Source organism: Hordeum vulgare, chromosome 5H (genome assembly GCF_904849725.1).
Source record: "Hordeum vulgare subsp. vulgare chromosome 5H, MorexV3_pseudomolecules_assembly, whole genome shotgun sequence".
NCBI lineage: Eukaryota > Viridiplantae > Streptophyta > Magnoliopsida > Poales > Poaceae > Hordeum > Hordeum vulgare.
In genome coordinates this window covers 2,213,103-2,227,913 of record NC_058522.1, presented here as the reverse complement: position 1 = coordinate 2,227,913, position 14,811 = coordinate 2,213,103, and the positions used below count along the sequence as shown (strand labels likewise).

At 46.7% G+C, this 14,811-nt stretch overlaps 1 protein-coding gene across 1 annotated transcript; it reads left to right on the top strand.

The window, feature by feature from the left end:
• The first annotated feature begins 3,975 nt into the window (after nt 1-3,975).
• On the top strand, nt 3,976-4,579 carry LOC123395916 (hordoindoline-A). Its single transcript, XM_045090942.1, has one exon. The coding sequence runs from the start codon at nt 4,032-4,034 to the stop codon at nt 4,479-4,481; it is 450 nt and encodes a 149-aa protein (XP_044946877.1). The 5' UTR covers nt 3,976-4,031; the 3' UTR covers nt 4,482-4,579.
• Nucleotides 4,580-14,811: the final 10,232 nt, after the last annotated feature.

Here is a 14,811-nt window from a genome sequence, read left to right as displayed (position 1 = left end):
TCTCAATCCGAGTTCGTATGCAACATGCATGGAGAAAACAAAATCATGCTAAAGTTTCAATCGGGAATCCGAGTGAAAAGAGGTTGTTGGCCGAGTAAGAAGATGTCAACGGACGAAAAGCTTGTTGTCTAGGTGAAATCTTATTGTTAGGATGAAGAAATATGATTGTGCAATCCGAGTGAAGGACCCTAATATCCGATTGAAAATGTTTGAATCCGAGTGATGTTGGCCAATATTGAATCGGAAGCTGAAAGATAGGATCAAAAGGTTTTCTAGATGTATTTATATGGAAAAGTGTTTAACACAAAAGTTATGTGTATCATCAATGCGGTTAACTTTGCTTTTAAAGCCATCATCATCTGAGATGGTATGCAACCTGCAGAAACGATACAAGATTCGTACAGTATAGTCATCCTTGTGGAGAATTGAATTTATTGTATATTTGCACTATTTTTGTATGTTCGTAATTTTACATGACATAAAATATTTTTATATTGATTATATATTTTTACGGTTTCTTTTTACGTATAAAATAAGATAAAATTTACGGACGTAACAATTACGATGCATAGATGTTAAAATAGTAGGGGTGAATAATAACTATTCCTCATCCAGGATAACGAATAGCGCGACCCTATATATATATATGCATGGTCCTACGAGAAATTATATGATATATGATTGATCCTACGAGAAATCATATGATATATGATTGATCCTACAAGAAATCCTAAGATATATATAATGACAAAGCATTAAATGAAAAATACAAAATAAAAAGCAAAAATAAACAATAAACCCCAAATCCCCATATCCTTTAGTCCCGTTTTGTGTTATCAACGGGACTAAAGGTCCTCGCCCCCCGGTAGCCATGTGAAAAGGAATTACTCCCAGGTCGTGGTGAACCGGGACTAGGGGGGGGGGGGGGGCTTTAGTCCCAAGTTATTAGTCCCGGTTGATGAACCAGGACTAAAAACACTTACCAACCGGGACTATAGGTCTGTTTTCTAGTAGTGATCATGTTCTTATAGGCAGTAGGTTGGGCAAAGATCCTATGCTTTGACGAGTGTTATACTTTCATTTCCTGCATATCCTATGATCTGCATGAGTATGTGCAACTGAAAATGAGCCTCCACCCTTGGCTTATTTCCATATTGTTTATTAATCATCCTGATTTTTGTCTGTATATGTGTTTATTTATTGGCTCATAGATAATTGTATCTGAGGAAAACATGAAGCATTAGAAGAAGATTGTCATTTGCTTAATCTCAATCTTCGATAAACCAAGGGATAATAGTTAGAAAAGATGTGTAGCTAATATGACTCATTGCACTTTCTAGGCCAGAATCAAAAGCCTTTTCATGGCACTGTACATGGGGAGGTGTGGGCTCTGTTCTAAGGTTAATCCTAACCCGTGTTGTTTGAAGTGCCTATTCACCCCCGTTGTTGCATCTAGATCCTTGGACACCTTGTTAAAAAAATAGTTTCTTTGAGATAAATACTATTTTGGAGAATAATGAAAACCATTTAGAAACATTTGACATGAACGAAATAATTCCAAAGACAATACAAAACTTAATAATAAACCATGGATAGAAGAAGATGATGTCTTGATAAATCATTACTTGTCTGAGGACCATGTTTATCTTGGTACTCATACTAAAATGGTCGTATGCATCCCTTGTTGGTGCAGAGGCCGGGAAGTGAAAATCTCTCTCATTTTAAAGGCCCAGCTCAGATCGGATCGCCTCCGCCTCCGCCCGCGCCCTTGGGCGAGAGCTCCGTCACGCGCGCTCCCGCCCGGCCGCCCGCCCCCGTACCGCACCGCCACCGGACCCCCTCTCCGCCCCCCCTTCCGCTTCGCCGCTGCCGGAGGGGACTCCAGCGAAGCCGCGCGCGCCCCGGGATGGCGGCGGCGGGGCCCCTCGCGTCGGCCCTCGGGCTCTGACGGCGGTGCCCCGCGTCGGCGGTTGCGGGATCCGGTGTGATCTCGCCAATCGGCGGCGGCGGGGGGCGGATCCGGGGCTCCATGGCCGGATCTGACGGGGCACTCGGCCCTGGTGGTAGGGAGCGGCAGCCGGGCGCGGCTGCACTGGTCGGCTGGGCACGAGCAGTGTCCAGGGTGCGCGGTGCAGTGGCCTTGGCTGGGGGTCGTGATGGTGCGTGGCGGCCATGCTCAGCGGTCGGTGGCGGTGGATATCCAACGTAGCTCCGGGAGAAATCCTTGCTCCGGTCTTCATCGGAGCCGCGATGACGACGCCCGCGGGTGCCGCTATCTTTCTTGGAAGTGTCGTTGTGGAGGTGTGTTGTTCCCCTTCGTCGGCCGCTGCCCGCACCGCCACCTGCGCCCCCAGGCCCTGATCTGTGGGCCTCTCTCCTGCGGATTCTTCGCGGTGCCGGCGTGGTTGCCGGGGCCTTTCCTGCGGGTGAAGCCGGTGGAGGAGATTCGGATTGGGGGAAACCCCTTGGTTGGCCCAGGCCGGCCGCGCCGACGACGACGCTCAAGGGCGCCGTTATTCTTTTTGGAGACGTCGGTATACATCTGCTCCTCTGCTCCCCTTCCTTGCCTCTCGGGTGAAAACCCTAACTCCGGTGGGCGGCGGCGGCGTCCTTGACGTCGTGACCTTCCTGAAGGCGTCGCCTTGAGGGCTGAGTGGTGGTGGGCACTGTGTGGGTCCTGAACGGTTGTTGGTGGTGGACACTGCTTCAGGGGAAACCCTAGAATCTGGTCTTCCAGATCGGACGATGGCGGTATTGCGGTGCCGTTTCTCTCTTGGAAGCATCGTTTGTGGAGCAGCGCTGGCAGACTGAGCCAGGAGGTTGAGCGGCTTCGTCTTGCATGGAATTTTGGTGGAGTTGTCAAGTCATGCCTGGCCGACAGGTGCTACGCTGAGTCATGCCTGGTTGGCAGGTGCTATGCACGACAGATCTCCTGAGTCTTCGCATCTGGACGGATGAGCGCAGGGCGGTGGCGCCGTTGGGCGCCGTGGTGGCGTTGACGGATGATTGGACTGGCAAGGATGATGCGGATCTCTTTCCTGAAGATGGGTCAGTGGTTCGAAGATGATGGCGGCTGGTAAAACGTGTGTGTGAGGTGTGCGTTTTACGTGTGCTGCACCGGCTGTTGTTCCCGATACGTTATGTGAATGGATTGGAAACAACACCGGTCTTAGATATGTGGAGTGAGAGCACTCCACATTATCGAGTTTGTAGGTGTGAGTGGTGGCTTTGGGTGGATTGATGTATATTCTTGTTAGACTTTGTGGAATAAATAATAATAAGATGGTTGCATGCATCGATTGATGCAGAGGCCGGGGGTTTAACCTCCTTCTCTAAAAAAAAAAATCATTACTTGTCTAGTTGTCGTGGACTACTAGTTTGTAAAACGCAATCTCTAACAAATTTGGTACAGTCTGGGATCCATCTTGAACAACCTACGCAACCCTACAAGTTCAGTTTCGCAAAAGAATGACAATATAAACCATGTGACTTCTTGGTACGTACAATAACACGGAGAGAGAAGGGTCACGATCATTAGATAAGGTCTATCTTCACAAAGTTGCACATACATCACATAAAATGACATGTCTCTCAATACCACATGGTTCTAGATACTGGACAAAAAAACAGTGGCTAGAAAGATGACGATACATAGATGCATTGCGTATCATATACTACTGCCTAGAAAAATACAATCCGTAATTTGCTCTGGATCCTTCTTGAACAACCTGCACAACACTACAAGCCCGGTTTCACAAAATCATAAGCCTAAAGCTTTGCTACAGCAACGACTTATGGTTTATCTTGAGAAAAAGGTCTGATTCAGTACACGGGACATCACATATCTCTACAACTTCCACCAGTCCTGTGTGCTTTCAAAGTAACTTTGATTGGTATCCAGCTAAATTTGTAAGCATTAGCTGAAGCAGTGTACACAACTGCAGACAGAAAGCGTGCCACCTCATTTATAAATTAAGGTGTGGCCTCATCTCATCTATTCATCTTCACCTGCACCAAAACACATTGACAACATGAAGGCCTTCTTCCTCGTGGGTCTGCTTGCTTTGGTAGCGAGCGCCGCCTTCGCGCAGTACGGAGAAGTTGTTGGCAGTTACGAGGGTGGTGCTGGTGGGGGTGGTGCTCAACAATGCCCCCTAGGGACAAAGCTAGATTCCTGCAGGAATTACCTGCTAGATCGATGCACAACGATGAAGGATTTTCCGGTCACCTGGCGTTGGTGGACATGGTGGAAGGGAGGTTGTGAAGAGCTCCTTCACGATTGTTGCAGTCAGTTGAGTCAAATGCCACCGCAATGCCGCTGCAACATCATCCAGGGATCAATCCAACGTGATCTCGGTGGTTTCTTCGGATTTCAGCGTGATCGGACAGTCAAAGTGATACAAGCAGCCAAGAACCTGCCCCCCAGGTGCAACCAGGGCCCTGCCTGCAACATCCCCAGCACTACTGGCTATTACTGGTGATGTAGCTTCCAGTTGTGACTAGCTAATAAACTGTCATATATCACTGCATGTGACAAATAAAAGTGGTCTTGGAATAATGTATGGATAAAATTTCTAAATGTGCGCCACCGAGGTGTCTATAGCAAACATTTCAATATGCCTATGTTGATCATGGTAGCAATATTAACATACACCCAGAATAATAGTTTGTGTGGTTAATTGTGTATGTTCTTGATGACGGTGTCTGTGCAGGTTTGCCGTCCTAACAAAATAAGAGAATAAAACGAGCCATCCAATTAGATTACTATGATGTTGCCATGAGGGTGTCATTATTAGTTTAACAAAGGGCTAGGGGAAATGCAAGGTGGTGGAAATTCTCTAGGACCGCTAGCAGCAATTTATGAAGAATATTTCTTTTTAGCTAGCAATTTTATTTACATGTTGTGTTTTTTCACTGCCCTAGGCAGGCCAATGTGGCGGCAGATTTGTTGACTAGGAGGAGACCTATAGAACCATTGTTCGGAAATTGGAACCCACGGGTTTTCTAGTGGATGTCTTAACAAACGATGTATCATATTTTACGCATGAAATATAAATCGTCATGATGTCTTTCCCTAAAAAACCCATTGTATTCCCTCACATGTTAACAGGACTGACATGCTTCATGTATCTTTTCCACAAGCATCATCATCATTAACCCTAGCCAAATGTCGTGGCCACCCTCCTCCCAATCTCGCTCTCTCATCTCTGCTCCCGGAGGCCGCTGTCTAACAAGGCGGCGCGGCGCCCATGATGGGTGTGATGAGAATCTGATCCCTGGCGGTCTCATGGCCATCGACTCGGGATCTTCTCCATGTCTTCTATAGTTGCAACACGGTGAGTCAGGGATGTAGCCCTGTTCTCTTGCGGCTAGACCGTTGGGCAGACATTTTTTTTTTTTAGAAAAGGAGGCTTAGCCCCGACCTCTGCATCGAAAGATGCATACGGCCATATATTAAAACAAACTCAAGTCTCAACCGAGTACAACTGGTTCAAGAAAAACTGGAAAAAAGAAATAAAAAAAGATACAAGACGCCATATGCGTCCAAAACCGGCGATGACAATAGATCTAGATGCCTAAACATCTATCCGATTAATATGACGCCATCCAAACCGATTGAAGATACCCTGAGCTACCATCTCCCAACGGACACGCCCAGTAACCATAAGCTCCCTGGCGTCCACATGGATGAGTAATGACCACGTACGGATCAGTGCGGTAACCCTGAAGATGACCTGCAAGAAGTTAAAATCACGTCGGCGGTTAAAAAATATGTCATTCCTGCAGTTTCAAACGGCCCACAATAATGCACACACTCCCACGCGAATACATTTAGTAGTTAAAGTATCAACCCCCTGTAGCCACATCCCAAACAACGTGTTTATGCTATTAGGAGGAGTGATATGGAAAGCAATGTGCAGCGAGCGCCAAACCAACTTTGCCATAGGACAATCAAGAAAGAGGTAATGAATACTTTCATTATTAGGACAGAAACTGCATCGATGATGCCCATTCCAATTCCTCTTGGCAAGATTGTCCTTTGTTAAGATAACTCCTTTGTGGACGAACCACATGAAAATCTTAATTCTAAGAGGCACTTTGATCTTCCAAATATGTGCGGATTTTGGAATAGGCGTAGAGTCTATGAGATGCAAATACATAGATTTAACCGAGAAAACTCCATTCGTAGTCAGCTTCCACTGAATACGATCGGGTCTGTCAGAAAGGTTGATGTCCATCAACCTTCTGACAAGATGCAACCAACTAATCCATCTGTCAGCAAGTAGAGACCTACGAAAATGAATATTTAGAGGTGTCTCGCGCAATATTGAAACAACGGACCCTTGTCGACGTTGCGCAATATGGTACAACTGTGGATATTGAATGGCTAAAGGTGTCTCCCCTAACCAAGTATCTTCCCAGAATCTAGTCAATTCACCATCTCCTATGATGAACCTGGTTCTGTGAAAGAAAGCGGTCTTCACCCGCATCAAACCCTTCCAGAAAGGAGAGTCTGTAGGACGTGCTGTAACCTGAGACAAGGTTTTGTTTTGTAAGTACTTATTCGTCAGAATCTGTACCCACATACCTTCAGACTCCCCGGATAATCTAAACAGCCATCTGCTGAGTAAACATATGTTCTTGGTCTCTAAATTTTCAATTCCTAAGCCCCCTTGCTCCTTAGGTCGACAAATGATATCCCATCTAGTAAGCCTGTATTTTGTCTTAACCTCATCGCTTTGCCAGAAGAACCGGGATCAATAAAAATCCAATCTTTTCCGCACCCCAACAGGTACTTCAAAAAAAGGGTAGAAGAAACATAGGCATGCTTGTTAGTACAGAGTTAACAAGAACCAGCCTCCGACCATACGATAGAAGCTTGCCTTTCCAGCAGCTCAACTTTTTTTCAAAACGATCCTCAATGCATTTCCATTCCTTATTTGAGAGTTTGCGATAGTGAATGGGAATCCCTAAATAAGTGAAAGGTAAATTCCCGCTTTCACAACCAAACAATTGATTGTACGTGTGTTGTTCAGTTGTGGCCCTACCAAAACAAAACAATTCACTTTTATTAAAATTAATTTTCAGACTGGATAACTGCTCAAAAAGGCAAAGGATAAGCTTCAGGTTTCTGGCTTTAACCAAATCATGGTCCATAAAAAGAATCGTATGGTCTGCATATTGTAGAATAGAGACACCCCCATCCACAAGATGTGGGACAAGTCCCCCTATGAGGTCTTTCTCGTTAGCTCGTTTAATCAAGAGAGCCAACATGTCAGCAACAATGTTAAATAAGATAGGAGACATCGGGTCCCCTTGCCTAAGACCCTTCAGTGTCTGAAAAAAGTGACCAACATCATCATTCACCTTAATACCAACACTGCCTTTCTTAATAAAACAATCAACATGCTTTCGCCAAAGCTCGTCGAAACCCTTCATGCGTAGGGTTTGTTGCAAAAAGGACCATTTAACTTTGTCATATGCCTTTTCAAAATCCACTTTGAAGATCACACCATCTAGTTTCTTCGAGTGAATTTCATGCAATGTTTCATGCAAGACAACAACCCCTTCTAAGATATTCCGCCTAGGCATGAAAGCTGTTTGCGTAGATTGCACGACAGAATGTGCCATCCTCGTTAGTCTATCAATTCCCACCTTCGTGAAAATCTTGAAGCTAACATTTAGCAAACAAATGGGACGAAATTGCTCAATACGTGTCGCCCCCTCTTTCTTTGGCAACAACATAATGGTACCAAAATTCAAATGAAAGAGTTGTAAGTGACCATCATACAGATCCTGAAACATAGCCATGAGATCATTCTTAATAATGTGCCAACATTTCTTGTAAAACTCAGCCGGAAACCCATCTGGCCCCGGAGCTTTACCGTTCTTCATGTCGCCAATCGCCTCTAGCACCTCTTTCTCTGTGAATGGGGCGGATAAAAACTCATTGTCGGCCTCTCCAACTTGAGGAATATCCGCAACTTGATGCTCATCCATAGTCACATGACTATGATCAAATGCACCAAATAACTTTTTATAATAGTTAGAGATGTATAATTTTAGATTCTCATGACCTACTATTGTACCCTCATCTTGCTCTAACTGCAGAATCCACTTTTTCCTATGTTTGCCATTCGCGATCAAGTGAAAGAATTTAGTGTTGTTATCCCTGAGAACTAGAACCCGCACTTTGGCTCGAGAGGCCCATTTCAATTCCTCCTCTCTCAGGAGTACTCGAAGGCGGTGTTCAGCCTCATTCTTCAAGGAATGCTCGTTCTTATCCAGAAGAATAGTCTCAGCTTTACGGTCCAGAGCATCTATAAATTGGATAAGCCTATCCTGCTCATCCTTATAAATCCCGGAGGCATTCTTAGCCCAGCCACGGAGGTATTGCCTAAGGTGACGTATTTTGTGCTGCCATCGCTCAACGTTTGATGACCCACCTGATACCTTATTCCATTCCCTAGCAATGATATCTATGAACCCCTCCCTTGAGAACCAACTTAACTCAAAGGAGAATCCATATTTGTTACCCACATAGCTTGCATTACGAGAGTCCAATAACAGTGGTGTGTGGTCAGAAATCGTTCTTTGAAGCGCACGCACCGTTACCAGAGGAAATTTCTGTTCCCACTCCGTACTAGAAAGAACCGTGTCCAACTTTTCATAAGTTGGGTTTGGTAGGGAATTAGCCCAGGTAAATTTCCTACCAAAGAGTTCTAACTCCCGTAAATTTAGGCTTTCAATGATAGTATTAAACATAAAAGGTCATCGGCCATCAAAACTATCATTACTCTTTTCATCGGCCCGCCTGATGATGTTGAAATCACCCCCTACCAAAATAGGTAATTTGTCATCACAAATCCTAACTAAATCAGCGAGGAATTCAGATTTAAATTCAGGTTGAGCAGCCCCATACACAGCTATAAGAGCCCATTGGAAACCATCCCTCTTGGATGTAATTCTGAATTTAACAGCAAAATCTCCGAATACCACTTCATTGACGTGAAGGGTATCACAACGGACTCCAAGTAAAATCCCACCGGATCTTCCTCTTGGAGGCAGACAGTGCCAGTCAAAATCCACCCCTACTGATATAGAACTCAAAAACTGGGACGTAAAATTATCCTTCCCAGTTTCCAAAAGAGCAATAAAATCAAGCTGATGCTCCCTAGTCGCCTCTGCCAGAAATCTTGTTTTAGCCAAGTCACGGAGACCTCTGCTATTCCAAAAAATTCCTCTCATCTATCATCATAAATTTTTTTAGCAGTCTTAAATCGCGCACTCCTTCGAACTGCCGATACTGGATAGACTTTCCGTTTCCAAGGCCTTTTAGGCTTCTCACCAAATCCTTGATCCATATAACCAGGGATTTGTGAGTCATCCAGCAAAGGCTGCTCGACAACAGCACACTTCTCAGTACTAAACCCCGGTGTAGCGATAGGTTGCACTTCGTCATGACCCCCATCGGAAATATGTTCTTCATCCTCCTCTGGTCCCTCATTTGGGACTAAATTCTCACATAGAGAATTTAAATCCCCCAAAACCGAAATCTCCTTATCATCCATAGGTTTGAGAGCAGTCATGTTCCTAATGATGTCTAAAGCCCTATCCACCTGTAGGTCAAGTAAATCGTTAATATATTTCGCCACCTCCTTACTTGTACTTCCCAAAGAAACCCCAATAGAAGTAGCATTTTTAATAATTTCAGGAGGTGAAAAATGCAAGATAGAATGAGCCTGGTTGATAGACATACCTGTCGAAATCTCAGCACTCCTCATCTTGGCCATGCGCATAGCTCGGCCCAACTGCAAATCATACACGTCAGGCTGTTCTTGGATCCTTTGACTACACCTCCGATCAGCTGTCATCGGATTAGCAATGCCCCCGAACGCTATGATTTGTTCCTCCGAAATACAATCCAATTTGTCTCGTGAGTCCGGCCTCTTGGCATAACCCACCATCTCTACCTGCGGCGGCTGTACTGGAAGGGACTGTGGAGGAGGCAAAACCAACAGCCCTTGTAGACCGTGCTGGACAGTCTCCCTGACCGGTTCAACAAGGCGAACCGCCACTTCTGCAGCAGGAGTAGACACAGCAGCAACCTGGGCGTCCCTAGATGCGGTGCTGGTCAGCCCTCCAACACCCTACAGCCCATTCTGCTGCTCCAAACCTGTCGGTACAGGCAAAACGGGCGAAGTCTACGAATTCAGGCTCTCCACCGGTTACAAATCAGTAGCGACGACAGTGGTATGAGGCATCTCACACAGCGCATCCCTGGCCAACACACCCCCTCCCGAAAGCTCACTAGGTTGCTCCACATCATCATTAGTCACCATAGAATCATGTACAAACACTTCATGTATTGCAGGTTCATTGTTACCACCATGCTCAGCCACATCCTCACATCGCGCTGCAGCTAGAAACTCAGAAAGCGACACAGTTGGCAAAGCAGGCAGCAATTGGTGAGGACGCATCTTTCCTGTCGCCGGAGCAGGCATTGCTGGAGCTTTTCCGAGCGACACAGCCAGCAAACAAGGCGCCTCCCCCTTAGTAGCATCCATCCGGGAGAGCGCCCCCTTAACCGACACCGACGCTGGCTCGAAAGAACCGAATTTGAGTAGAGACATTGGTGGCATAGTAGAATTCACATTCCCTCCACCTTCTTTATTAGATTGATTATTCGTCCTATTTGAGAAATTGGAGGGATCATCCTTCCTATCAGCTTCCTTAGAACCATCCGCGTCGTCACCATCACGCATAGTAACATCTTCATCCGTGGGTGCATTCTCAAAAAAAGGTGGACTTTCGATCTCAAGTTGAAGTGTGTATCTCATACCGGCGTAAGTCCATGTAACCTCATCCGGCACCAGATCGATACTCAACACACTAACTAGGATCCTTGCCACTCCTTTGGCACACGTGAATCTCATATCCACCTTCTCAGTCTTGCCAATGAGAGAACCCAAGCTCCAAGTGATCAGAAAATCATTAAGCGCCTTCGAAGGTATTCCAGAAATCTGAACCCAAATCCGAGGCAAAGGAATCCCTACCGGTTCCTCTTTTTTCCAAGCATCAAACTCCAACACGCAGGATGTGCTAGGAACTCTACACATGCCAAACTTAAGCAAGCGAGCAAGATCCTCTTTGGTAGGAAACACCACTTTGAAGACATTGTCTGCGATCAACAAGGGTTCCCACCTAAAAGTTAAAGACACAAGCTCTCGAAGCTGCTTCACAATCTGTTCAGCAGTCATGGTGCCTCTCGCTACAGTAATCGTCCCAACATAAGATGTATCCGCCATATGAGTAGTAGTAGCACAGTTGGGCGACTCAAAGAACATCAACTCTTGGCAACACACGCCATAAATATTCATGCCCGGCATTGGTCCAACTGTAAGCGGGCATTTAGCAGTACCATGTGCTGGCCTTAGACAAATCTCGCAGAGCTCAGCCTTGCACTCAGAGACGAAGTGCCCTGTCTCACCACAACGATAACACGTCATCTTTTCTTTTTTGCGAGCCCACTTGGTAGGTCTCTCTCCTCCATCAGGCTTGACAGCAGGCAGCAACTTTTCAGCCGGGATAGGCTCATTACCTGTCCCTTGAGCAAGGCTCACATCCTTGACGAGCTCCGTCGGCCTTCCATCGACCTGGGCATCAGACCCCTGAGGCCGACCCCCATCGGCCCCTGCTGGAACAGTCACAGGCGAAAGGACAGGAGGAGGTGGCTTTCTCCCGCCTCCTCTACCAGCCCAGTTCGGACGGTACGCCCCCCTCCTATTAGGAGGCCCCGCCACCCCGGGGACGAATTTGCCCGGCGGTCCAGAGAAGCCCCTGCCATTGCCAGAGTTACCATTCCATGCATAACCGCGGCCTCCTCCCGCGGAAGAAGAACCCCTGTGGTGACCGGCACCGTACGCGTCAACCCCGTCGTCTCCCCATCGACCACGCGGCTGCATCCTGTTGATTTCCTGCCTGGCAGCCCCATGGGCATCAGTACCTTGGAGCGGTCCCTTGACAGGAGGCTTATCCTGCAGCATCGACTGAGCCCCCTGACTTGGAGGTTTCTGCGACGCTGGCGCTGGGTTCATCTGGCCTGTCCCCGCCATGCCACACCGCTGGGAACTGTCCAAAGGATCCACTCGAGCCGCTCGCGCCTTCCCCGGCGATGGAAACCCAGGTTTTGCAACCCTAGGCACCAGAAGTGGCGATACTAGCGTCTCCTTGGGCGCAGTCGACGTTAGCGATGCGATAATCAAGTCCTGGGGTCCTGCCACCTGGGCCACATACCCAGGCTCCTGTAGGCCCGAGTCCACAACAGCATGGCTAGGCCCACCCTCGGTGCAGACCGCATTCAAAAAAGCGATCCGTGACTGCCGCAGCGGAATACCCGACGCTATCTCTGGCACCTGCCTAACCACCGGCGTGACCGACGACCTAGGCCGAGAGTTCTTCTTCTTCTTGATCAAAGTCCAATCATGAAAGAAGTCGGACAATGCAATCGGCTGAAGATTAACCTTAGGTATTGGGCTGATCCAAGGACGGAGTTCCGGCGCCGGCTTCGTCTTCTTCTTGGACAGGCGCATATCAGTCTTTCGTCTGGGCACAGCAACGTCAGCCCGAGATCCTCCACTGCTCGAGAAAGACGCCCCTCCATCATCCATGACCTCCTGAGCCGATTCAAACACAACCTCCTCTTCATCCTCATCGTCGTGATCTGCAAGGACCCAAAAACGACCACCGAAACAGGAAGGGTTACGAGTAAGATCGATGCAGACCTTACCTTTCTCCAAAACGTCTTGTTGTTCATCCCATGGATTCCCCACGATCACCAAGATACCATCTACCTCCAGATCGTCCCCGCTCTTAGGATCCTGACAACCCTGCAAAAAACTGCCCGCTAGGATATCATTTTCCTCATCTCGAACAGTAATCCAGCGAGACTCTTGATGAAAAACAATAGATCCAAAACGCCTGGCCCTATCAGGAGAATTGGTGTCCTTGAAAGACACAGCCCATCTCCGATGGCGCGATGGGCAGTCATGACCAGTTGCGGCACCGTCGGCGGCGTCGACAGGCAGCCGCGGCGCCGTGAATGGCGACGTGGCCCCCCGCACGGGCGCCCCTCCTCTCGTCTCGGTAGTCATCTCTGGCTTGGGCTTCAGACTACCAATTCTAAAGATTTATCAGTGTGAACATCCACATCAATTCCATTAACCTATTGCTTATGGAGTATTGTACTTTTGTTTCTTTAAAATGGGGAGAATTTCATTTCCTGGCCTCTGCACCAACTAGGGATGCATACAACCATTTTAGTATGAGTACCACGATAAACATGGTGCTCATAATTTTTTAAGTGAGTATCAAGATTTTTTTTATGATTCGTTTCACCACACGTCAAACTTGATCCTCAATAAATGGGAGAAAACTCCCTGTGCATCACGTGTCAATTCTAGGAATTGAACTCGGGTCGTTGGGCTGCACAACCGCATGCCCAACCACTGAGCCAAGGCTCTCTTTGCACTAACACTAGTGGGGACGGGGCCTTTAGCCCCGGCCCGTAAGGGGCTTTAGTCCCGGTTCACCAACTGGGACTAAAGGGGCGGGACTAAAGGCCTAACCTTTAGTCCCGGCCCTGTTACAAGCCGGGACTAAAGGTGCTCCACGTGGGTGCCTCGTAGCGCCCCAGGGGCAGGCCCTTTAGTCCCGGTTCGTTACACGGACCGGGACTTAAGAGTTTCAGATTTTGTTCATTTTTGGGTTTTTTTTTGAATGAAATTATTTTTGGGTTTTAGGGTTTTAGGGCTTAGGTGTTCGGGAGATTAACGTGATGCCTCGTTTGGTGTTCGGGAATTAGTTTTCATATAATTTAAATAGAAATAATTATGCATATATATATATAAGATTAACTTATCTTACAAGCGAGCATATATATACAATTATATGGAGATCTGAATTATCGGGACTAGAGCCCGTCTATTCGATTTCATGGGCGAACATCAGTAATGGCCCCTAGCTACACTAAATCGTCCTTTGTCATCTATAGCTTCCGTCCTCAGAAAGGTCGCAAGCTCCTCTGCAACAGCAATCGCGCGTTGCTCTGGTAGGACCTTCGTCGTCATGGCCGTGTACTATATAAGAAGAGGAGATGAATATGAATATCAATCATGATAACAAAGAATGACGGGTAAAAATAGAGGTGTGAATGTTCATTGCTTACGTCGAATCTGTGATCCTTGTGCTCAGAGGTAAACGTGCGAATGGTCTCGCAAACATAGTATCCGCATAGATGCGTTCCCCGTGGCTGCTGGTCGCACTTTACGAGAATAGAATATATATAATCAAAATAATAATCTAGCATCATAAATGTATTGAAAATAGAAGTATATCATACTACTACTTACCTGAGCCGCTCTAAAGGTCAGCTTCTCAGGAAAGTTACCGGGAGTCACGCACTTGAACCGCTTCCAAACCCTGCCCGACAAGGATAATGATTTGCTAAGTTTTTCATTAATTGATATATCATAAAATCATCGAAAGAGACCGATAGAGCGCAAGAATGATTGAAATTACCCTTGGAGCATGTCCTGCAGGCTTTGGAACTGTTCCAAGGGTCTCGATAATGGGTCGAAGGCATCAACTCTTCCCTTATCAATTTGAATGTCCAACAGAATCCAATGGAAGCTGCACATGTATATATATATATATATATATATGTGTCAGTAACTTATCAATTACGCTTATAAGTGAATGGACACAACAGAGTAAAGACCCTCACCTGAAGTTGTATGGAAACAGTATGTG